The sequence below is a fragment of the Bos grunniens genome, chromosome 12, assembly GCF_055505025.1.
Source record: "Bos grunniens cultivar Pamir isolate PY7600 chromosome 12, Bosgru_T2T1.0, whole genome shotgun sequence".
NCBI lineage: Eukaryota > Metazoa > Chordata > Mammalia > Artiodactyla > Bovidae > Bos > Bos grunniens.
Window position 1 is genome coordinate 23,415,470 of NC_141176.1, and position 24,641 is coordinate 23,440,110.

The following is a 24,641-nucleotide window of genomic DNA, read 5'->3' on the forward strand; positions in this document are numbered from 1 at the left end:
CGCACGGGCTTAGCTGCTCTGCAGTATGTGGGATATTTCCGGACCAAGGATTGAACCCATGTCTCTTGCATTGGCAGAAAGAGTCTTTACCACTGAGCCATCAGAGAAGCCCAAAGAGAAAATTAAAAAAAAATTTTTTTCTAAAAAGAAGTATAGTTAATTTCCAATATTGAGTTAGCTTCAGGTGTACAACCAAGTGATAAAAAATATATACATATATATTCTTTTTCAGATGCTTTTCCCTTATAAGTTGTTACAAGGCATTGAATATAGTTCCCTGGGCTATACAGTGGATTTTTGTTGTTTATTTTATACACAGTAGTGTGCGTATGTTCATCCCAAATTCCTAATTTATCACCCTCTGCTGCCCCTTCATCCCCTCTGGTGACCATAAGTTTGTTTTCTATGTTTGTGAGTCTATTCTTGTTTTGTAAATAAATTCATTTAGATCATTCTTTTTTTTAGATTCCACATACAAGTGATATTATATGACATTTCTCTTTCTCTGTCTAACTTACTTCACTTAGTGTGACTGTCTCTAAGTCCATCCACGTTGCTGTGCTATGCTAAGTCACTTCAGTCATGTCTGACTCTTTGCGATCCTGTGGACTGTAGCTCGCCAGGCTCCCCTGGGATTCTCCAGGCAAAAATACTGGAGTGGGTTTCCATGCCCTCCTTCAGGGGATCGTTCTGACCCACAGATCAAATCCACAGCTCCTGCGGCTCTTGCATTGCAGGTAGATTCTTTATGGCTGGGCCATCGGGAAAGCCCCCCCGTTGCTGTAAATAGCACTATTTCATTCCTATTTATGGCTGAGTAATATTCCATTGTATATATGTACCACTTCTTCTTTGCTCATTCCTCTGTCAAGGGATGCTTAGGTTGCTTCCATGTCTTGATTATTGTAAATAACGATGCTGTGAACACTGGTACCTGTATTTTTTCAAATGGCAGTTTTCTCTAGATATATGCCCAGGAGTGGCATTGCTAGATCATACGGTAACTCCTTTTAAGTTTTTAAGGACCTCCATACTGTTTTCCGTAGCAGTTACACCAATTTACATTCCTACCAACAGTGCAGGAGGGTTCCCTTCTCTCCACACTGTGTCCAGCACTTATTTATAGACTTTTTACTGATGACCATTCTAACTGGTGTGAGGTGATACTTTATTGTAGTTTTGATTTGCATTTCTCTAGTAATTAGCAATATTGAGCATCTTTGCATGTGCCTCTTGGCCATCTCTATGTCAGAAGAGGAGAGACTTTAAAGAAAAGCTTGCAATGAATCAACTGAGAGAAAGACTACTGGGTGTCTACTAAATTTGGTAACCAATTCTTGGTACACTTGGCAAAAGCAGATTCACTTGGAGTGATGGTGACAGAAGCCAGACCAAGTGGATTAAAGAACGTCCACAGGGAAAAATGTAGAGGCAGTAAATGCAGACTGCTCTCTAGCAGCTCACTGTGAGTTAGAGAGGGACAGCCTCCCAGCCACTTTTCCTGCCTTGGCTCTGCCTATTTCCACTTTCCTGGATACAAGGGGGATCCTGTCAACATCTAAATCTGCACAGGCTATTGATTCAACATGGTAGACGCGCCTCACGTCATGTTCTGGAAGCCTTCACAGGAGTTCATTTAAATAAGGGTGAAGGAAAGAATGTAAAATAATTAGAGCTGTCAGTGATGAAAAATGCCAGTGCATCTTTGGAAGAAAGAAAGACAAGAAAGAAGTGACCATGACTTGGAGACTGGAAAGTTCAAGGTCTAGAAGAATCTGATGGGTCCCTCATGGGACCTCAGAAATTCTCAGGACTTGCATACATAAGCTGAGACAGAAGAGGCAGTGAAGTCCTTGGCTGAAAAATCAAGAATTAATTAAAAGCTTGCTTATGCACTGGCTGGGCATCCAGGTATGTTGAAGTTTATTTCCTATATAGACAGATCGCTGAGGTTCCAAAAGAGAATCCTTTCTATCCCAGAAGATTAAGAAAGTTCTTGAAAAAATGGGTAAGCCCTCGAGTGTTTTTGCAAGCTGACCCACCAACTGTCTGAGTGGAGATGGTCAAACACAAAGTAAAGGACAGGTAGGCTCATCATATAATTCAGAGGAGAATTTTCCCACCCCTCTCTCCATGAACCCTTGTATTATCACTGTTCATTATGTGGACTAGTATACAGAAGCAGTTCTTACTAAATTTTGGTTCTTGGAGATACAAATGTATTTTCCATTTTTTGTGGATCATTTTTCAGGATAAAGTCTTAGTTCAAGCTTTTTTCCATGATTTAACCTGAAATGTTGGTTGCCTTTTAAGTCTTCTTCAGGTGATCTTTTCCTGATACCCCTGATTATGCAGAAAAAAGACCCCCTGGCTGTCTATTAGCTTAAATCTCTCCATAATACAGTTACTTCTTTACATGTTCATGGTTTCTGACAGACAAAGTATCTGTTTGCTGGAAATGTGTCTTTATCAGTCTTCCATTTCCAGAATCTAGTACAACACTTGGCATTTTAAATGTTTATTCAAAAAAAAAGAAAGGCGAGAAGGATGGATGAATGTGTCTTCTTTGGCTATAAAAATAAACATCATGATAACTTGGCTTCTGAACAATGAGCTTGCCCTTTGGCTGGCCTGCAGTGTGTGACCACAGGATTAGAACAGTGGCCAGAAGTGAGTTTCTGTCATGCAGGGGCCCCCAACTTTCTGTTGTAAAGAGCTCATCTCTAGGAGACCTTGCGCTCAGAAGCGCGACCCCATCCAGTTTAAATATGTGCCTTGCAATCTCTTTTCTCCCTTGTCCCAGGGTCTTCACTTGGAACAGTCCCTGGAGAAGTCAGTGTTCCACCTTTTCCTTGTATCAGGATGACCCCTATATGTATGGGTGAGACAGTGAGACAGAGATGGAGGCAAAGATGGGGCTCGTACAGGAAAGGGAAGAAACTGATAGACCGGGATCACAGGAAAATTTTGTTTCTTATCTCCGCAGTCAGAATTCTTTTACCTTTTAAATGAGGCTTAGTTTATAGTTTGTTTCCAGGGTATTATCAGTACAAAGTTCAGCCCTCACATTTTGGCAATTACAATCAGAGGGTAAGCTTGTTTTCCAGGAATTATTAAGCAATTATCACCCTATTCTACTGATAGCCCATTCTGGATCTAAGTTCAGACAACATCCCATTGAAATAGGACTTCACTTTTAACTGTTTGGAAAACACTTATTGATTCCCTCCATCTTGACTCCTGGTCCTATTTTAAATATCTTCAAATTCCTGATAACACACACTGGCATTTGCTCAAGGCTAATTTTAGCACGTTCTTTGTACAGAGGCTGCTAAACCCAGATATCAGACACACCAAATCATTTGAGGATTTTATTTTTCCACACACTAAAAAAAGTCCACGTGTTTATGTTTGCATGATCCCCAAGTGGTCTTTAAGAAGAGAGTAGGCAAGTCAGTTCTCTAAATCTATCACCGCTAGAGCCCCTGGGGCAGGCTGCAGTACTTGAGAACTCCGCTGTCAGGGCAATCTTCTCCGGGCGGACAAAACTACGCTGCAAGATTGCTAACTCAGCAGGTGCGGGGAGAACCATAGACGCTGGCAGGTGCTAATAAAAAAAAAACCTGGAGGAGAACAAAGGGAGCCTTCTCTGCACTCCTCCGAAAATGTCACCCACAGGAAGTCAGGCTTTGTCTGGGAGGCACGTGGGCTTCATCACGGCCCACTGGACAGAACGAGATCAATGCTAGCCAGTGTCCACAATGGGCTCAATGCAGGCTATTGTGGCGGCTGGAACGACTTGAGGGATGACTGCAGGATAAACTCCACCTGTTCCTACATCCTGAAGTGCCCGTGTCATTGAGTGGGCTGCCGGCTGCCTTTCTCCTTCCCATGTCTAAGTCAGCTTCAACCTAAAAATCTCCGAGGGTTGCGCTGTCCTGTCTTAAGGATCGCCCGGCTTCTCCATTTCTTATATGTTCTCTGATATTCTGAAGTTAGATCTGCACACAAACATGTGTGAGGGGCTGGGAGTGCAAAACAGAGCAGGCTGATTTCCAAGAGACTTACTGATTTAATTCCGTTCCCTCCTACACCCCTGCCTGCCCTGATCATGGTTGTGCTTATAAATTAGACCAGGTCTGTTTTGGGGTTTCCCCATCTCCTCAGGCACACAGGTTTTGCATGATATGTAGTTTTCTTAGATTAAAAAGAATATAAGTCAGATCAATAAAGGCACATTAAGGGGAGAGGAAAAAATCTGATTTTTTTTCCCCCTACATATAATACATGATGAAAGAAAAGCCTGGTGATTGGAGCAGAACAATTTGTCCTTATATAAGACAGCCTCACCTCTGCAGGAAATATAGTCACCCTGCCTGAGTCAATTCTGCCTTTCCTAGCCCTATCTTCTGGCACTGTGATAACCAAAAAGTGCTCCTATACATCTTCAAATACTCTCAGTTAAGATTCACCATGTACGAGGAGCACGCTTATGGTAGAACAATGGCGGTGGATGCAGTGAACGCCTGTCAGATGTTGTTTGGTTGCTAAGTCATGTCCGACTCTTTTTTGACCCCATGGACTGTAGTCTTCCAGGCTCCTCTGTCCATGGGATTCTCTAGGCAAGAATACTGGAGTGGGTTGCTATTTCCTTCTCCAGGGAATCTTCCCCACCCAGGGATCAAATCTGCATTTCCTGCACTGGCAAGTGGATTCTTTATCACTGAGCTACCTGGGAAGTCCACCTGCCAGATACTAAACCACACATTATTGCCTCATACTTAACCCTGGATACACTAATCTCTAGTGAAAGAATTTCAGGCACTTGCTTGGGTGAATATTTGCAAGCAGATGAAACTTCCTGTGCTACTCAAATCACAGGAAGACAAACTGTTCATGGTTAGGTCAACCCTGACTGAGCCTCACTGCGGACATCTCCATGAACTTCAACACCAAGCAGTTTTGCTCCATCCTGCCAATTTCTTCAGCAGGGATGGCTTATCCATAGACTATGTAGGATTTCTTAGGGTTTGCTTGAGGACACAGCTCTACAGAACACAGTATAACTATCTTATCTGCCACTGCCAAAATTTATTTATTACTACACTATCTCATGTAGTTATAAATTTATGTAGAGGAAATGTTTAAGCAACTGTATTATAAATGCGGGAGAGCAACAAACTGTGGTGCTGGAGAGGACTCTTGAGAGTCCCTTGGACAGCAAGGAGATCACATCAGTCAATCCTAAAGGAAATCAACCCTAACTATTCATTGGAAGGACTGATGCTGAAGCTGAAGCTCCAATACTTAGGCCACCTGATACAAAGAATCAATTCACTGGAAAAGATGTGATGCTGGGAAAGACTGAGGGCAGGAAGAGAAGGGGGAAACACAGTCTGAGATGGTTGGATGGCATCACTGACTCAATGGACACAAGTCTGAGCAACTCCAGGAGATAGTGAAGGACAGGGAAACCTGGTGTGCTGCAGTTCATGGGGTTGCAAAGAATAGGACATGACTTAGCAACTAAGCAAAAACAAAGGGATATGGGGCTTCCCAGGTGATGCAGTGGTAAAAAACTCACCTGCCAATTAAGAAGACATGGGTTCGATCACTGGGTCAGGAAGATCCATTGGAAAAGGAAATGGCATTCTCGCCTGGGAAATCCCATGGACAGGGAGGGGAGCCTGGTGGGCTACAGTGCATGGGGTCACAAAGAGTCAGACACGACTGAGAGACTGAGTATATGCATGCACACACACAAAGGGACATAAAGGGAAATAAAGGAGGTCCTACACTACATTCAAACAGTTAAATGACAATACCAGTGATCACTTAACCAGTGATAAGACACACAAACACACATGCACACTCAAAGTATATTCAAAGACACTATAGATAAACCAAAATAAAATACTTAAATGAAATAAAAAGGCTCTTAGCATTTTCATGCTATCATGAGGAATAAATGAAGGGAGAAGGGATTTTGTATTGATTGAAACTTGAAATGATGGTATTTGCTTACAATTAACTGGATTGTTTTCTCTACATAGAGAACGTGGGCTTGAAATAAATATATATTAATGTTTATTTGATACTTTTGAGTTAGATTCTGAAAACCCATACCAGTTAGATGTTGAGTAGCCAAACAGTAAGATGACTGAGGTTTATTTTCTCCTGTGAATTTACAACGTTCTTGTAAGTGGCATCAGGCAGATAGTATTTAGAATCATCTTATAGGAGAAAAAATTATGTCTTCAAGAAGTTCAGTGATTCAGAAAATTGTAGATCTAAGATTAAAACCCAACTCATCTTATTTCAAGTACGGTAATCATGAAAAGGCATTAGTTGCATGAAAGAATGGATGGTGGTAATTTAACTTTCCACTTACATTTCAATAGCTTTCAGTTTGATTATCTTTCTTATCACTGAGTCAGTGTAACTCAATTGTTTCACTTTTCCTCACCATTACTAGAAGTATTCATTCATTAGAAGGACTGATGCTGAAGCTGAAACTCCAATACTTTGGCCACCTGATGTGAAGAACTGACTCACTGGAAAAGACCCTGATGCTGGGAGAGACTGAAGGCAGGAGGAGAAGGGGATGACAGAGGATGAGATGGTTGGATGGTATCACCAACACAATGAGTTTGAGTAAGCAGAGTACATCATGCAAAATGCCAGGCTGGATGAAGCACCAGCTGGAATCAAGATTTCTGGGAGAAATACCAATAACCTCAGATATGCAGATGACACTGCCCTTATGACAGAAAGCGAAGAAGAACTAAAGAGCCTCTTGATGAAAGTGAAAGAGGAGAATGAAAAAGTTGGCTTAAAACTCAACATTCAGAAAACTAAGATCATGGCATCCGGTCTCATCACTTCATGGCAAATAGATGGGGAAACAATAGAAACAGTGAGAAACTTTATTTTGGGGGGCTCCAAAATCACTGTAGATGGTGACTGCAGCCATGAAACTAAAAGACGCTTGCTCCTTGGAAGAAAAGCTATGACCAACATAGACAGCATATTAAAAAGCAGAGACATTACTCTGCCGACAAAGGTCTGTCTGGTTTTTCCTGTAGTCATGTATGGATGTGAGAGTTGGACTATAAAGAAAGCTGAGTGTGGAAGAATTGATGCTTTTGAACTGTGGTGTTGGAGAAGACTCTTGAGAGTCCCTTGGACTGCAAGGAGATCCAACCAGACCATCCTAAAGGAAATCAGTCCTGAATATTCATTAAAAGGACTGATGCTGAAGCTGAAATTCCAGTACTTTGGCCACCTGATGTGAAGAACCAACTCATTGGAAAAGACCCTGATGCTGGGAAGATTGAAGGCAGGAGAAGGGAACAACAGAGGATGAGATGGTTGGATGGCATCACCTAGTCGATGGACATGAGTTTGAGTAAACTCTGGGAGTTGGTGATGGATGGGGAAGGCTGGCATGCTCCAGTCCATGGGGTCGTGAAGAGTTGGACATGAATGAGTGACTGAACTGAACTGAACTAGAAGTATCACTTCTAGCTCTTCTATTGTCTAGAGTTCAGTTGCTTCATTTTGACTCTAATACCATGAACATTTGTCCTAAAATATTTTTAGACATTTCTTCAGAGGTATTTCAAGAAAGAAACTATTTTATTACATGATACTGAATGATATTTTTATCTAGAGCAGAATTCATCTACTAAATAATTTTCAAAATGATACAAATATTTTGTTTTTAACTAACATTAATTTTTGGTTTATTGCCTTGGTGACTTGGTCATACAGGTGAATATGGCAAAACCCCACTCAGAGCTCAAAAGAACAGCACACAATGAACCAAATGTGAGGAAAGGAAAGCCGACACTCCAGGTGGAGGGAAACACAGGGCAATTTGGTGCAATGCTGCTAGATACTGTTGGTTTAAAGTTAACCTTTTCATTCCCATGCTGACACAAACTCTCCATCTTTTGCTACACGTCTGCCTGTTCCATGCTGAAGGAGACCTCCGGGCTCTTGTAGCTGAGTAGTGTGTCTGTGATACACATGGATGTTTTGAATCAAGAAGTTCATCAGAACCATGGGCCTCACCTGCCCAACATAGGCCAACTCTGAGACTGACTGACACGGTTCCTTCTTCCTATGTAGTGTATTAAAAATAGCAATAAACTTGGAGTCAGAAAGCCTGAGCTTGATATAGTGGACATCTATTGGTTGCTCTAATGTTGTCCATGTGGGAATTTAAAATATTTCAATACAAAAACCAAGAGATGACTGGGTACAAATTAACCCTAATCTTTAGCACAATTAATTAGCATTTTGAGACTCTCTAATCAAGCCTCTACATGCCACTTGCAGAAGTGGTTACTCGCTTCACCTGTGCTTGTGTGAAAAGTGCACTAGAGGATCTACTGAGTAGCATAAAATACATCAGTAATAATTTGTTGCTGGTGAAACGTGTGATGCTCAAATCGGGTGAGGCCGATTAGGAGTGCTGTACAGTCATTTCCAGAAGCGAAGTGATAAAAATCTAGCAGGTCAGGTAGTTCTGCCATGTGCCAACTGGAAGACAAGAACATAAAAAACAATCAAATGCTTAGGAATACATTTAATGAAGGAGGTGAAAGGTCTGTACAATAAGAATGACAAAACACTGATCAAAGTAATTGAAAAGGATGCAAATAAATGAAAAGATATTCCACTCATGTGCTGGAAGAATCAATATTGTTAAAATGCCCATACTACCCAAAGTGAGCTACAAGGTCAGTGCAATCTCTATAAAAATTCCAATGGAATTTTTCACAGAAATATTTTTAAAAATCCCCAAATTCATATGAAATCACAAAGGATCTTGAATAATAAAAACCATTGTGAGCAGGAAGAACAATTAGAGGCATCACACTTCCTGATTTCAAAATAAATTACAAAGCTACAGTAATCAAAACAGTATAATACCAGAATTTTTTAAAAAGATGCATGAAAATGTGTTCAACATCACTAATCAAAACCTCAATGAGTCATCATCTTATACCTGTGAGATGGCTATCATCAAAAAGACAAAAGACAAGCATTGGTGAAGATGTGGAGAAAAGGGAATGTAAATTAGTACAGACATGGAAAATGGTATAGCAGTTCCTCAAAAAAAAAAACTACCACATGGCTCAGTAACCCCATTTCTGGGTATATCCAAAAGAAATAAAATCAGAACCTTGAAGAAATCCCCGCACTCCTATGTCCAGTTCAGCATTATTCACAATAGCTCAGATATAGGAACAACCCAAGTGTCTATTGATGGATGAATGATTAAGAATATGTGGTATAAATATATACAGTGGAACATTTTGTTTTAAAAAAGGAAATCCTGTTATTTGTGACAACACGGATGAAGCTGGGGGACATTAAGTGAAATAAATCACTCAGAGAACAACAAATACTGCATAATGTGGTGTACATGGAATCTCCAAAAATTGGGTTCATAGATTCAGAGAGTAGAATGGTGGTTTCCAGGGACTGGGGATGGGGTAAACGGGGAGATGATGGGCAAAGGGGACAGAGTTAATCATGGAGGATGAGTAAGCTCTGTCAATCGAATGTACACCATGGTGACTCCAGTTAATAACACTGTATTGTGGGACTCACCCAGAGGTCCACTGGTTAAGAATTTACCTTGCAATGCACGGGATGCAGGTTCAATTCCTGGTCAGGGAACTAAGATCTCATGTGCCGTGGAGCAACTAAACCTATGTGCCACAACCAGAGAGCCTGTGCACCACAACAAAAGATCCCGCATGAGACAACAAAGATCCCACGTGCTGCAACTAAGACCTGGTGCGGCCAGATACACGAATACTAATAATAATACTGTATTGTGTACTTGTAATTTGCTAAGAGAGTAGATCTTAAGTATTCTACCATTCACCCACACGCCCCCTCAGTGAGGTGATTGAAATGTTAATTAACTTGATTGTGGTAATCATTTCACAAATTATACTTGTATCAAAACATCACGTTTACACCATAAATATACACAATTTTTATTTGTCAATTATACCTCAATCAAGCTGGGGTGAAGAAAAAGAGAGAGAGACCAAATTTAAAGTCAATTTGCACATGATACCTGGAAAAATCTTCTGTTTCTGCCTCTAGGCTCACAAAGTAGTTGCCTGTGTCTTAACTGTATTTCTCACCACTTTACTATGCTTATGACTCTACATCTCTCTACCCCTTTGAGAGAAGATTTCAGCAAGGGCAAGGGCAAGGGACTCCTGATCCCCAGCACCTGTTTGGCACATGGTTAGGCGTGATACATGTGTCTCCAGGCATGAGCAATGGATGGTCTCTAAGCAGTATAACAGGCATTCCTGGTAGCTCAGTGGTAAAGAAGCTGCCTGCAACTGAAGGAGATGCAGGTTTAATCCCTGGGTTGGGAAGATCCCCTGGAGAAGGAAATGGCAACCCGCTCCGGTATTCTTGCCTGGGAAATCCCATGGACAGAGGAGCCTGGCGGCCTACAATCCATGGGGTTGCAAAGAGTCGGACACAACTTAGCAACTGAGCATGCACGCAAGCGGTATAGCACCTGGAAGAGAGTGTTTCTGCTGTCTGATGGTCCTACATCCAAAACCAGCCCAGCCACTCTTATAACCTCTTTAGTCCACCTATTCATTTGTAATAATGGGTTACAGGCTTATGGGTTTATTATAATAACTTAAGTATCAATACTTTAACATTACACCTGGCAGTAATTGGCATGCACATTGCATATGACTGATTAGGACTAGTTTGTCTGCAATTCATACCTGAAAACCTGAGAATAAATGGAAAAATAATATTCTTAATCCAGATAGATATATTGTCCATTTTTGACCCAGTCAATCTTAACCACATAGTGAACTAAACTCGTTGTTTAAAATTTCCTAGGGGCAGCAGCACAGCTGTCTCACGAGTGTGCACATAGTAACCAGAGACCCATACGATGAGCATTTACATACAAAAAAAGTTCCTAAAAATTGACCCATAGGAACCAAAGCACACCAACACTTATGAACATTCTCATTTTTCTTATTCCTTAGGATTTTCTTACCTTTTTCTTTCATTTCAAAAGCAAAATCTATGGGGACTTCCCTGGGGATCCAGTGGTTAAGAGTTCACGCTTCCAATGCAGAGGATGTGCAGGTTCGATCCCTGGTCGGGTAACTAACTTCACTTATGCCTTATGGCATGGCAGGAAAAAGAAAGAAAGGGAGGAAGGAAGAAAGAGCAAGAAAAAAAGAAAGAAAAGAAATAAGCAAAAGAAAAGACACTTTCTTCCCTTCTTCTCTCAAGCCAATTGCCATCTAGGAGTGAATGTGGTTCATGCTTCTTAAGCTTTAAAACTCTGATAATGATTATTTCAGAGATTGTATTGGGTCCAACAGACTGTTTTATCTACCTTGGAGAAACTGAAAATTCATATGAAGCTCAACAACTGAAAGGCTAGTAGTGTCATAAAATATGAAAATGAAGACAGAGAGACAAAGGAAAACCATCTCTGGAAGCTGGAAAGTCGGACGTCTTCAACTGAAGAAGATTTGAAAGTGGTTGCTTTCAGAAGATATTAAACCTGACCCCTGATTTCATCAGGACTGTGCTCCAAATGGATCCTTCCACTAGAAAGCCACAGACCAAGTAAACATGACAGAGATTGCCATTCCCCTTGTCACTCAGAAGAGCCATCTGCTCCTGAGTTAAAGTCATTTTCTATTAAATTCACCAGCATGCTAATTAAAGAATGGCTGGAGGATGCTGGAGCTGCCAGATGCTATGAAGATATATCACTGTCTTTTTATACGGTTAGGCAAACGTTTAATTAAACCTGCAGCTGCTGTGTGTCTGCTCAACCCACCAACACAGCTAAACCTCATTTACCTGAGAAAATCATTTTGTATTAGTGTCTTCCAAGAGTAAAACAACTTAAAACAGACTTTGCTGAAATATTTAATGCCTTTGTACATGATTTAATTAAACGCATCAGTAATTACATCAGGGCAACTTGAACCTGACTTTCCCTGGGGTTCCTGTTGTGTCTTCTGATAGCTAATCAGATGTCTCCTCAATGGTACCCTTCTTTGGAGGAATAGAATTACAGGAAGTCTAAGTATAGGCGTGGATGCTCAGCCTGTCTCTATTACATTTTACTTGGGCATATGAGTTTTAATGCATTTAAAAGGCCTCTTTGGAAAGAAAGTTAGAGAAATCCAAGAGGAGATGGCAACGAAACACAGAGCCAGAATTTTCTTGCTCTAGAATTCCTGCTTATGACTAACAGAGTCATTAACCACTCTCTTTAAGAAAATTTGCAGTTATTTTCTTTGACCAACAAAATAAAGTTTTGTTTGCATTTTCAATTTATGCACATTCTTCTTTTTCATTGAATACCATATTGTGATCATCAGTGGATTTTAGCTGGAAATCATGCTGCATATGACAAAATTCAAAACCAAATCTTAATTCATAATGGATCCTGACTTCAGGTCAAGAAGAAGATCATGTCTGAACTGAGAGCCTTGTAGACTGGATATCGTCTCTCTCTCTTTTTTTCAAATTAATTTATTTAGTTGGCTGTGTCAAGTCTTAGTTCAGTTGTTCAGTCGTGTAGGACTCTTTGCAACCCCATGGACTGTAGCACACCAGGCGGACTGCAGCACGCCAGGCCTCCCTGTCCATCACCAAACCCCAGAGCTCACTCAAACTTATGTCCATCACGTCGGTGATGCCATCCAACCATCTCATCCTCTGTCGTCCCCTTCTCCTCCTGCCTTCAATCTTTCCCATCATCAGGGTCTTTTCCAATGAGTCAGTTCTTTGCATCAAGTGGCCAAAGTATTGGAGTTTCAGCTTCAGCATCAGTCCTCCCAAGGAATATTGAGGATTGATCTCCTTTAGGATGAACTGGTTGGATCTCCTTGCAGTCCAAGGGACTCTCGAGAGTCTTCTCCAACACCAATTCTCCAGCATCAATTCTTCAGTGCTCAGCCTTCTTTAGAGTCTCAGTTGCAGCATCCCAGATCTTCCACTGTGGAGCACGGACTCTAGTTGTGGCGCAAGGGCTTAGTTGCTCTGAAGCCTGTGGGATCTTAGTTCCCTGAGCAGGGATTGAACCCACGTATGCTGCATTGCAAGGCAGGTTCTTGACCACTGGACCACTGGGAAGTCCCTGGATGTAGGCTCTTTCATTGATCGGTTTTTAAGGATCACACAGTGCAAAGTGAGGAAGAAAGGGGTTAGAGGTCTGCTGAGAGTCAAGCTTCAGCTGCAGCCAGCTTTGCCTCCTTGCTTGGCCAGTCCTACAGTGCCAGAACAGCAAAGCTGGTGAGCTGGTTTGCCCAAAAGAAGCAGGGGCAGAATACAACAGCCAAAGAGGACCTTCATCCGCCTGGATTCGTGCTGCAAATCTAAGCCAACGAGTTTTGGATTCTATTGGCTCTCTCTTGCCAGTATGCTTGGTCTCCTACAAAGGCCTAGCCAAGCACAACTGAACCATCAGTTTCCTTCAGACCTTCCAACAGAGGCCATTTCCCTCCTGGAGGAGCTGGGGAGAAACATCCAGGTACCATTTCGATGGGTCAGATTCTGGATGTTCCATTGATGGGGTGGCACATTGAACTTTGTGGTTTTCTTTCTTGCTAAAACTGTGGAAAATTCTGAAAGAGATGGGAATACCAGACCACCTGATCTGCCTCTTGAGAAATTTGTATGCAGGTCAGGAAGCAACAGTTAGAACTGGACATGGAACAACAGACTGGTTCCAAATAGGAAAAGGAGTTCGTCAAGGCTGTATATTGTCACCCTGCTTGTTTAACTTCTATGCAGAGTACATCATGAGAAACGCTGGGCTGGAAGAAACACAAGCTGGAATCAAGATTGCTGGGAGAAATATCAATAACTTCAAATATGCAGATGACACCACCCTTATGGCAGAAAGTGAAGAGGAACTCAAAAGCCTCTTGATGAAAGTGAAAGTGGAGAGTGAAAAAGTTGGCTTAAAGCTCAACATTCAGAAAACGAAGATCATGGCATCCAGTCCCACCACTTCATGGGAAATAGATGGGGAAACAGTGGAAACAGTGTCAGACTTTATTTTTTGGGGCTCCAAAATCACTGCAGATGGTGACTGCAGCCATGAAATTAAAAGACGCTTACTCCTTGGAAGGAAAGTTATGACCAACCTAGATAGCATATTCAAAAGCAGAGACATTACTTTGCCAACAAAGGTCCGTCTAGTCAAGGCTATGGTTTTTCCTGTGGTCATGTATGGATGTGAGAGTTGGACTGTGAAGAAGGCTGAGCGCCGAAGAATTGATGCTTTTGAAGTGTGGTGTTGGAGAAGACTCTTGAGAGTCCCTTGGACTACAAGGAGATCCAACCAGTCCATTCTGAAAGAGATCAGCCCTGGGATTTCTTTGGAAGGAATGATGCTAAAGCTGAAACTCCAGTACTTTGGCCACCTCATGTGAAGAGCTGACTCATTGGAAAAGACTCTGATGCTGGGAGGGATTGGGGGCAAGAGGAGAAGGGGACGACAGAGGATGAGATGGCTGGATGGCATCACTGACTCGATGGATGTGAGTCTCAGTGTACTCCGGGAGTTGGTGATGGACAGGGAGGCCTGGCATGCTGTGATTCATGGGGTTGCAAAGAGTTGGACACGACTGAGCGACTGATCTGATCTGATCTGAAGGAGTCTGAGGGAGTTTGTTTAGAGAAAATGTGTGACATCAGAAGTTTGATGAAGTAAATATTTTATCACTCAAGTAATGAGATGCCCGGTGCCTCACTAACTGCCCTGGACTGATACTTGTTGTTTAGTCACTCAGCGGTGTCCAGCTGTTTGCGACCCAATGGACCATAAGCCCGCCAGGCTCCTCTGTCCATGGGATTCGCCAGGCAAGAATACTGGAGTGGGTTGCCATGCCTTCCTCCAGGGGCTCTTCCCAACCCAGGGATCCCCCAAATAAAAAGGAGCTCCTAAGGGTAAGAGCTGAGGATCCAGTACAGGAGACACATAGGGGTGGCATGAGACAGTGGAGTAAGAACCTAAAGGCAGAGCACTGACTTGTGAGCCTGCAGCACCCTGGCACGGGTTTTGTTTCACTGTAATAGTGTTGAACTGCATGAGTCTGAAATTAGTGGAACTCGCCTTTTCTATTTTGAGTCTGTTGTTGCTGTTGCTTGCATTTATTTTTAAGAGGAACATTCACCATCCTATAACCAGGCTGGCTACGTACTGACAGCATGGACCACGACCATTAACCTATTGTTCTCCTCCTTATTCTTTATTTAGGAATAAATGAGTGCAATTGTGTATTAACACATATATGTGGAATGTAGAAAAATGGTACAGACGAACCTATTAGCAAAGCAGAAATAGAGACATAGATGCACAGCACAAACATATGAACACCAAGTGGGGAAAGAATGGTGGGATGAATTTGGGAGATTGGGATTGATGTATATACATCACTGATACAATGGATAAAATAGGTAACTGATGAGAAACATACTGTATGACACAGGGAGCTCTACTCAGTGCTCTGTGGTGACCTAAATGGGAAGGAAATCCCAAAAGGGGGATACATGTTTACATATGGCTGACTCACTTTGCTGAACAGCAGAAACTAACACAATGCTGTAAACCAACTATGCCCCAATACAAATTTTAGAATAAATAAATAAATGTAACTTTGTACTGCAAAAAGAAAAAAAAGGAATAAACTAGTGCCCAAACTGAGAAGGCAAGACACACAGAATTAATGTGGGGTTTCCTTTAAGCAAGTTGATGGGGAAATGTTACAGAATCATTGCCTACTTGGTCCGTTTTAAATTAGTCTTCAAAGTGTCCTCCCTTCTGAATATTCAATTGATTCTCCAAATTAAAAGAATCAGACAACCAGTTAGGAGGTTACAGCTTGACTTGGGCCTTTCTGGTTTCAAATTTACAGTTTACGGCAACCTTCCCGTTGGCAACAGTCCAAGAAAATGGTGCTGTGAACGCAGCTGCCTGGGGTATCTGCCATGGACATATGCTGGACTTAACGATATTAAATCCAAGGCTCTAAACACAGATAGGTTTGCCACCTGTTCTCCTTCCATGGGGATCAACTGAGCCAGGTAAATTCTCTCTGGAGAGAAATTGAAAAGTGGAGAAAGGAAATATTCCTTCTAAAAACACACTAAGTAAACTGGTTTTTCAGATTCGTGAAAACCTAATTCATTACAAAAATTAAGTTATTTGTGGTGACATAAATAAAGAGCTATTTACTATCCTATGAGTCAACCAAAGAGGAAAAAAATTAGTTACCAACGTTAACAGTCAATTACAGGAAAGTAATTACAAGTATATCGTAACAATATTTTGCTCTTAATTTATAAACATGGCACTTATAGATGTCTACTTAGGAGGAAATGGCCTTTGATTGATTTCACAGCAGTGGGGTTATTCATTTTCACTTTTGTCAGATGACTGGTTGTGGCTAAGAATGAAATTTGTGACTTTGTACTACGACAGACTGATTGAGCTTGGCCTTATTGTGCCAAACACTAAGAATTTGAAACGTAGCGTCCAGAAAAGTCAGTTTGTAGACAAACTGTTATGTGTGTTTTCAGGGAGGCTCCCAGTCCCTGTTCTCAACTATATCCAGAAGTATTAATTAATTAGCTACTAGCTAGCAGGAGTTGTATAAGACAGGGGTTAGATCTCTGGGTTGGGAAGATCCCCCAGAGAAGGGTGTGGCAACCCACTCCAGTATTCCTGCCAGGAGAGTCCCAGGGACAGAGGAGCCCGGTGGGCTACAGTCCATAGGGTCCCAAAGAGTCAGACACACCTCAAGTGATTTAGCATACACGTTAATTAATTAGCTACTAATTAACTAGAAGTAGCTAGATTAGATGGGATGTGTATTAATTTGGTGACGCTGCCATAACAAAATACCACAGACTGCTTGATTTCAACAACAGAAATTCGTTTTCTCACAGCTCTGGAGGCTGGGAATCCAAGACAAGGATCCCAGTATGATCGACGTGTGGTGAGAGCTCTTTTGCTAGTATTCAGACAGCTGATTCTGTGTTCTAACACAGGAGAGAGAGAATCTTGTGTCTTTTTTATAAGGACACAAGTGCTTATAAAGGGGTGCTTTTGATCCCCATCATAAGCACCTCCCCTTACGACCTCATCTAAACCTGATTAACTCCCAAAGACCTCATCTCCTAATAGCATCACATTGAAGGTTAGAGCTTCAACATATGGATATTAGGGCAACACAGTTCAGCCCATAGCAGTGAGAATGAGAGATTTATCAATGGACTCTCAACTCATTTGTGTTCTTACCTTTCAGTAATCATTCTTGAACACTATTATGAGCATACAGAGAATGTATAAATGATTAAAGCACACGTTTCCTAACCTTGAATAGCACATAACCTGGTGAGGAAGTTAGACATGAAAATGAAAAATCACAATAGGATGTGACACTTATTATAAGAAATGTAAGAGGGAATATGCAGGGCTCTATTCCAGTGCAGTAGATTTGCTCATCATTAGCCCCTCTGAATTGAACTGAGAACCAGCTACATGGCAGGCAATGTCCTCAGCACTCAGAATATATTTTTTTTTTTTCTTTTTTTTTTTTATTTTTTATTTTCTTTAATTGAATTTTACTTTCCCTTTCATCAGAATATATTAATAAAGATAAATAGACTATTAGCTCAGCCTGAAAGGTCCAGGGAAGATTTCTTGGAGAGACCGTGGTGTCTGTGCACCTTACTCTATGAGAAAGAATTATTCAACTTGCAAAGTGAGTGATGGGCATTCCCGGCATGAGAAGAGAGTACACATGCAATGGTGTGGCACTGGGGCGCAGCTCATTGGACAAGGTGGGTGGATCTCAAGGTACAGGCATGAGAACGGCTAGTGTGGATCATACGAGGGAAGCGAGGTGGTAAGAAATGGTCAGATTCCGGATCTATTTTGAGATAGACTTATCCACTTGGATATGTAAGAGATGCGTCAAAGACAAACCAAAGATTTTTGTTCTGAGAAACTAGAAGAATAGACTTATTATCTTCATAAATAGAGGCTTGTAGAAGGAAAAGGTGTGTAGGAAGGGGCTGGCTGAAAATCTGGAGGAGGGTCATTTAGGCTTTCTTGAGTGGACTTGGGACTGAAAAAGAATCAAGATTGAGGCACTCTTGAGGGAGCAGAAGTGCCAGAAGCTGTGGACTAATTAGATGAGGAAGAAGGGAGAGAGCGGAGTCTAGGATGACAGTCTGACTGAAGTGGACAGTGTGGTCTTCCCCCAGGACAGAGAGTACAGGGCAGGGAGCTTGTTGTGAGAGACACCAAACTCCACCTGGTACGGGTGACATTTAAAGGGCCTGTGAGACATCTGGGTGAAGATGCCCGTAAGGCCTCTGGACCAAAGGAGAAAGAGCGCCAGAAATGTGGGTCTTTCGTATCAGTGGTGGAAACTGAAGCAATGAGGTGGATGACAGATCACGTAGAGATGGAAGAGAAAGCAAAAAGAGGCAATATAAGGACAGAACTGTATACAACAACATTTAAAGAGAAGAAGAACCTAAAGAGCGTCAATTCTTAGTCCCAACTGAAGAAAACTACATACTGTCTGTTTAGAAGAGTCATCAGAGACTTAGAAATTGAGTCAGATTTTTATAATAATAAGACAAAGAATTAGATTTCAAAGATCAAGAGGAAGTTCTACTAAAGCCTACTATGCTTTATAATTGAGAAATCTAGGTTATCTTGATTTAAGAAAATATTTTAAGGCTTTTAATTAAATATATTATAGAAAAGTGTATGATGTCTCATAAAAATAAAGTTTGATATTTTTTCATAAACTGAACACACTCATTTAACCAGAACCTAGAAAAAGAAATTGCAAATTTACTGACACTTCAGAAGCCCCTCCTGTGCTTCCATCCACTTACTATTCCTCAAGGTGACAATTACTCTGACTTCTAACAGCTCAGATTACTTTAGACAGTTTATGTAGGGCAACACAATTCAGTCCATAGCAGTTAGCACAAAAGACTTATAAAAGGAATCATACATTATCTATTCTCTTGTATGTTCAACTTTATGCCTGAGAGATTCATCTCTGTGTACACACACACACACGCACATAAATATATATATCATCCATTTATCTCCATATGATATTCCATTGAGTGAATATTCCATGATACAGTCTTCACTTTTTAAAGTCAATGGGCATTTGGGTAGCTTCCAGTTTGGGGCTACATAATGCTATTAATATTCTAGATTATGCCTTTTGATGACTATTTTATAGGAATGGACTTACTGGATCCTAAGACATGCCTACATTCAGCTTTACTTTTTCCAAGTGGTAGTACCAGTTTACATTCAAGCAGCAATGTATGAGTTCCAGTTAAACTGAAAGCTTTCAAACAGAGAACATGTTGCAGTTGACTGTCTTCACTGAGAATAAAATGTCCAAATCTCCAAACTAGATAATACAATGTTTTTTCGTTTTAATTTTCCATTGGCTAAACAACTAGTGATGGCAATAGATCTGGGACTATGTGTATAATTTGTATTAATTTATTAGTAAACTATAACCCTTGTCTTATACCTAAACTCTGACTTTCTCAAAGCCTAACTCAAAGTTACTGTTTCCATAAGGTTTATCCTGAAATCAACAACAATGTCATTCATGTAAACTCTTTTTCACTTTATACTGTTTATATTCCAACTCATATTTTGGTTATATTGTGTATCTTATCATCTCTGATTGATCACTGGTTTGAGGGCAGGAATTGTACTTAAAAAAAAAATTGTCTGCTCCATATGGGCTTTTGCTCATAAAGGGAGATTTTCACTTACTTGTTCAGTGAATAAATAATGTTCACGTTTATGATGATGAGTCCCACTCGTTTATTTCTAACATCGCTGTGTGTCAGTGTTGCTTTACCTTAGAGAACAAATGACTAAAGACTCGATTTCATAACATTTTAGTTTGAAGCTCCTCTCCAACTAGCCTCAGGGAGCAGGGTGTGGGAAGGAATGTAGAGGAAAGGCAGAAAGTCAAGTAATTTTTATTGTTCAGAGGAATGCAGTGCAATATGCTCTCTCGGAGCTCTGGGAATTTAAGTATCAGAGGGATTGCTGGCAGCTTGGGTTTGCATATGCAGCACTGTTGGGGAATGCTCATATGGTGTGCGATTGTGCGGTGCCTGGAACTGACAGCACCATCTGTTCCTTGCTTTATTGCGCACTGAGACTTAGCCTCACTCTCCAAATGAGCACACTTGCCTGTACACACATACACGCACATACACACACAGAACCCAACCTCTACTCCAGCCTAAACAGAAAACACTTGACTGACTTTCCATTGCAGGTTTCCATCTCAGCAGGAAATTCAGATGAGTCAGGTATCTGAATACTGCCAGAGTGGGGTCCTCTGGTTTTTCATGGGGAACTGTGAGGTCCAAGTGGCTAGGGAACCAGCAATCGCCTCATGCAAAGCCACTCAGCATGGAAGATGAGTTATAATGACAGATGGCACTAGTCAAAAAAAAAATCAGCTCTAGAGAAAGAAACATGCAGGAAGGGTATCGGTAGTATGAGTATAGAAGTCAGACATGGGAGACGTAATAAAATTGTAGTAGGAGATTGTCAAAACAATTTTTAAGAATTGTTAAGAACAATTTTGTTGAGTATACTGTATATCTATCCATTGTTTAGAAACAGTAGTTATTCGCTCATATCATCATCATCAACTACAGAAAAACAGTAGAGCTCGATGTTCCACAGATGCAACTGTGTTGTAAGAGATCACGTGCCCAAAACAGAAACGCAGAAGGTGAGCAATGTGATTAATGAGCCGGAGGTGTAGAGAACATATGTCCAGTATTTTCTGTGATTGTCTCAATTTTAGGTAATCTTATTTTTAAAAAATGACTGAAAGTGACAATATTTAATCACACAGTTTAATGTATATACAATGGTAATTCTTTTTGTTTTTATTAATTTTTATTAGACTACAATTGCTTTATAATGTTGTTAGTCTCTGTTGTACAGCAGAGTGAATCAGCTACATGTACATATATATCCCCCCTCTTTTTTGGATTTCCTTCCCAGTTAGGTCACCACAGAGCATTGAGTAGAGTTCCCATGATGCATGGAACGTTTTATATGAAAAGTGTTACACAATTGTTAAGTCTTTTCCCATAAAAATTTTTCACAAATCAAAAGGAGTCCTTTTTTTTTTTTTCAGAAGAGGAATCTTGGTTTTAGATTCAGAAAGTACAGCCGTCATAATGATGGCCTTGAGAATATGGAGATGGATATCAGTGTCAGTGTATGCGTGTGGGCAGAGCAAGGATCGCTTTCAGCAGGATATTTGAATTATCCAAAAAAAAAAATCTTCCATTACAAAACACAGAGAAATAATGGACAAGACACAAATACTCTTTCCAGTGTGTTCACCGAGCTTGTAAGATAGTAAGAAGCAATTCCTCTGTGACCAAAATGAAAAGGAAACTGAAAACCTTCGAGGGAAGCTTGTAAGCTAAACCAGTGGGAGATTCCTTTTTTGGAGGAAGGAGGAACTTTCAGAGCCTCTCAGCTTCTATTTTATGTTCCCAAAAGACTAGACCCTGGGTAGCCTGGAGAAATGTTTAAGTCCGAACAGGGTATCTGCATAGTTTCAAAGTGTCTCCCTGCAAATATGTAGCGATTTACAAAGGGAAAAGTAGTAAGTTTACAGAAGAGCTTCCTGGCAGGTGTCACCTTAGCCAAGTGATCATGGTTGATACGATGATCACTCCATACTGACGTCAGGTACCCCTGATAACAGTGCATTGGGGAAGGAACGTCGCTTCTGTCCAGTCCTTCCCAACAAGGCAGGACTTCAGCATGAGAAAACATCGAACAAATCCAAAGTGAGGGACATTCCACAAAATAACTGTGCATGAAAAGTATCAAAGTCATAAAAGACAAGAGAAGAAGGAGGCACCGTCAGATTGGAGGTGACGGGGCAGATGCGACCACTACATCTAATGTGAGATCCTGGGTCACAGCCTAGAGCAGAAAAAATGACATTAATGGAAACCCTGGTGAATCTGGTTGTATCTTATTTATTTTATTAACTTCAGTTAATAATATTATAGCAGGGTTAATTTCTATTCTTTTGATAAATGTACTGTGCTCATGAAAGATGCTCAGGTAAGGCAAAGGTGTATACGGTTAGGAAAGACGGTCATCTGAAGACAAAGAGAGTGTAAAAACACTGTACAGTTTTTGTAATTCTTGAGAGCTAAAATTATCTCCAAAAAATTAACTGTTACAAAAGGGAAAAAAAAAACCCACAGGTATCAATGACCCAGTGTATCTCCTTGAGTTTATAAAGGGGATCAGGAGAAAAAACTGAAACAAGGAAGATGAGATGGGGAATAGAAGGCCATTAAATTATGACTAGAAGAATTTATTAAATTCAACTCATCTGATGGGCTGGCAGGGCCTTTTTTGCTACCTCTTTGACTATGTCAGATTGTGTAAGAAGGTGTGTGGACACAGAGCCCATTCACCCCTTCCACTTGCTGGGGTCCCCCGTTAAGTGACAAATCCTGCTAATGAAAAGGCAGACCTCCACAGAAAGCTGTCAGAAAGCAGGTACCGTCCAGATCCGGGTGGCTGGAGATCTCCTGGAAACAGCTCCTGCCTCCTTTCACACTCTGCCCTGGGCATGGTGACTTTAATGGAACCATAAAAGTAACAAGGCATTAAACGAGCCTCAGGCTAAAAAGCCTGGAAAAGTGAAAGCGGGAGGAAATATTCAAATTAATCTAATCCAACTAATGATACATTCAATCAATGGAAATCAATTACTCCAGGGTTTATGTTCTTTAATACTCCTGAGGCTCTTTTATAGTTTAGAGAGAATATAAGAAAATATAAAGCAAAATCTGATTGAAATCTACAGAAAATAAACAAATTCATATTTCTCCCACTAAATAATAGCTCAAGGAGATGAAAAAAATTAAATAAAATTCAAATAATGCAATTAGTAAGCTTTATCTAATGACAACAGAGAATTCTCACTCTTCAGAAGCATAAATGGAGCTTAACAACATTGACCATATACATGGTTAAAAACCCTGTCTAAATATACCAGATAGTCTGTATCAAACATAATACTTTCTCCGTCCATTACACAATTAAGTTAGAAATCAGAAATGCAAAGATAAAGTCCTTCATAATTATAAATTTAAGAACAGACTTCAAAGAAGAGTCATTATGGAAATAAAGTATTTGGAACCAAATTATAATTAAGATACTACCTATGAAAATTTGGATGGAGATTCATACCATTATGCAATACAAGCAGAATATTAAAAGAATGAGCTAAGCATACACTTAAGAAGTTATAAAAAGAAGAAAATAAATCCAAAGAGAATGGGAAGAAAGAATAAGAGCCAAAATAGAAAAACCAAGGTATTACAAAAACAATGAACTAAGGCAAACATTGGTTCTTTGGAAAGAGAAATATAGCTCTGGACGTATTGATTTTTTTTGAGAAGGAAATTGCAAATAAGCAAGATAAGGAATGAAAAGAGAACATTACAGAAAGAATCATAGAACACTTGTTGGGGGTGGCCAGAGTATTGTTGCCGTTGTTTAATCACTGAGTCGTGTCTGACTCTTTGCGACCCCATGAACTGTAGCCGCCTAGCTCCTCTGTCCATGGGATTTCCCAGGCAAGAATACTGGTGTGGGTTGCCATTTCCTTCTCCAGGGGATCTTCCTGACCTCAGGATTGAACCTGTGTCTCCTGCATTGCAGGCGGATTCTTTACCACTAAGCCACCTGGGAAGCCCTTGCAAGAGTATTAGGAAGCTCCTATTTTAGCCTCTTTGGGCTTTGGTTTTTTCTTTACCAGCTGCTGCTTTTTGTTTTACTTCATTTGATATTTCGCTCTTCGATGCTGAATATGAATATTCCATTCTTCAGGTATAAGCTCACCTTGCAATCTACAGAGGCTCGTGTTTGTGCAATCTGTACACCTCATCAGACAACAGAAATGCGGACAGAGAAAGACTGAAGTATTCAACCACAGAAGCTCAGAGGGAAGAAAACTTACCCAACCATGGTGCTCATGCATAACCAGACAGGTTATCTGCTCCCAAGCCTCCTCAGACTCATAGCCAGAAAGAGGTTACTTTTCCCCAAGTCAATCTCTGTACTCATCTCCAGGGTACAAATAACAGATCTTAATTTGGGCAGTTTGGGAAAATCTGGGGAAAATTTTTTTATTTTCACTGTGAGGTTCTCATAAGTGCCCAGGAGCTATAGCTATAAAACTCTAAAAATGACTTGAAACAGTGTCTGCAGAAATTCCTGTCCCACTGAAGAGGCATCCCACCTTTGCCAGGAGGGTTTAGAAGATAAGGGACACAGTAGATACCACAGATGCATTCTCAACATAGGTGTGTTGGGTTCAAATACTGCCTCTTCTGTTACATGCTTTGAGGTTAAAATCTTGATTTCCTGAGGTACATTGTGTCTATCTTTATGTGCTGTTTCTATTTCCCACGCTTTGTGTGACAACTTCCAAAATGATACCAACAGAGGTGTGTCT

At 40.7% G+C, this 24,641-nt stretch overlaps 1 protein-coding gene and 1 long non-coding RNA gene across 3 annotated transcripts in view; one reads left to right on the plus strand and one right to left on the minus strand.

Annotated features, from left to right (window-relative positions):
• The first annotated feature begins 1,462 nt into the window (after nucleotides 1-1,462).
• On the plus strand, nucleotides 1,463-8,174 carry LOC147361525 (uncharacterized). Its single transcript, XR_015137583.1, has 2 exons — nucleotides 1,463-1,911; nucleotides 6,476-8,174. It is a non-coding gene; the product is annotated as an uncharacterized LOC147361525 (long non-coding RNA).
• NHLRC3 (NHL repeat containing 3) overlaps nucleotides 7,716-24,641 on the minus strand; it is a 41,177-nt gene continuing 24,251 nt past the window's right edge. For both annotated transcript variants that reach the window (XM_086328476.1, XM_086328475.1), the window contains one exon: nucleotides 7,716-8,547. In XM_086328476.1, the coding sequence (XP_086184602.1) occupies nucleotides 8,394-8,547 (154 nt within the window). In that variant the 3' untranslated portion in view covers nucleotides 7,716-8,393. The remainder of the gene's footprint in view (nucleotides 8,548-24,641) is intronic.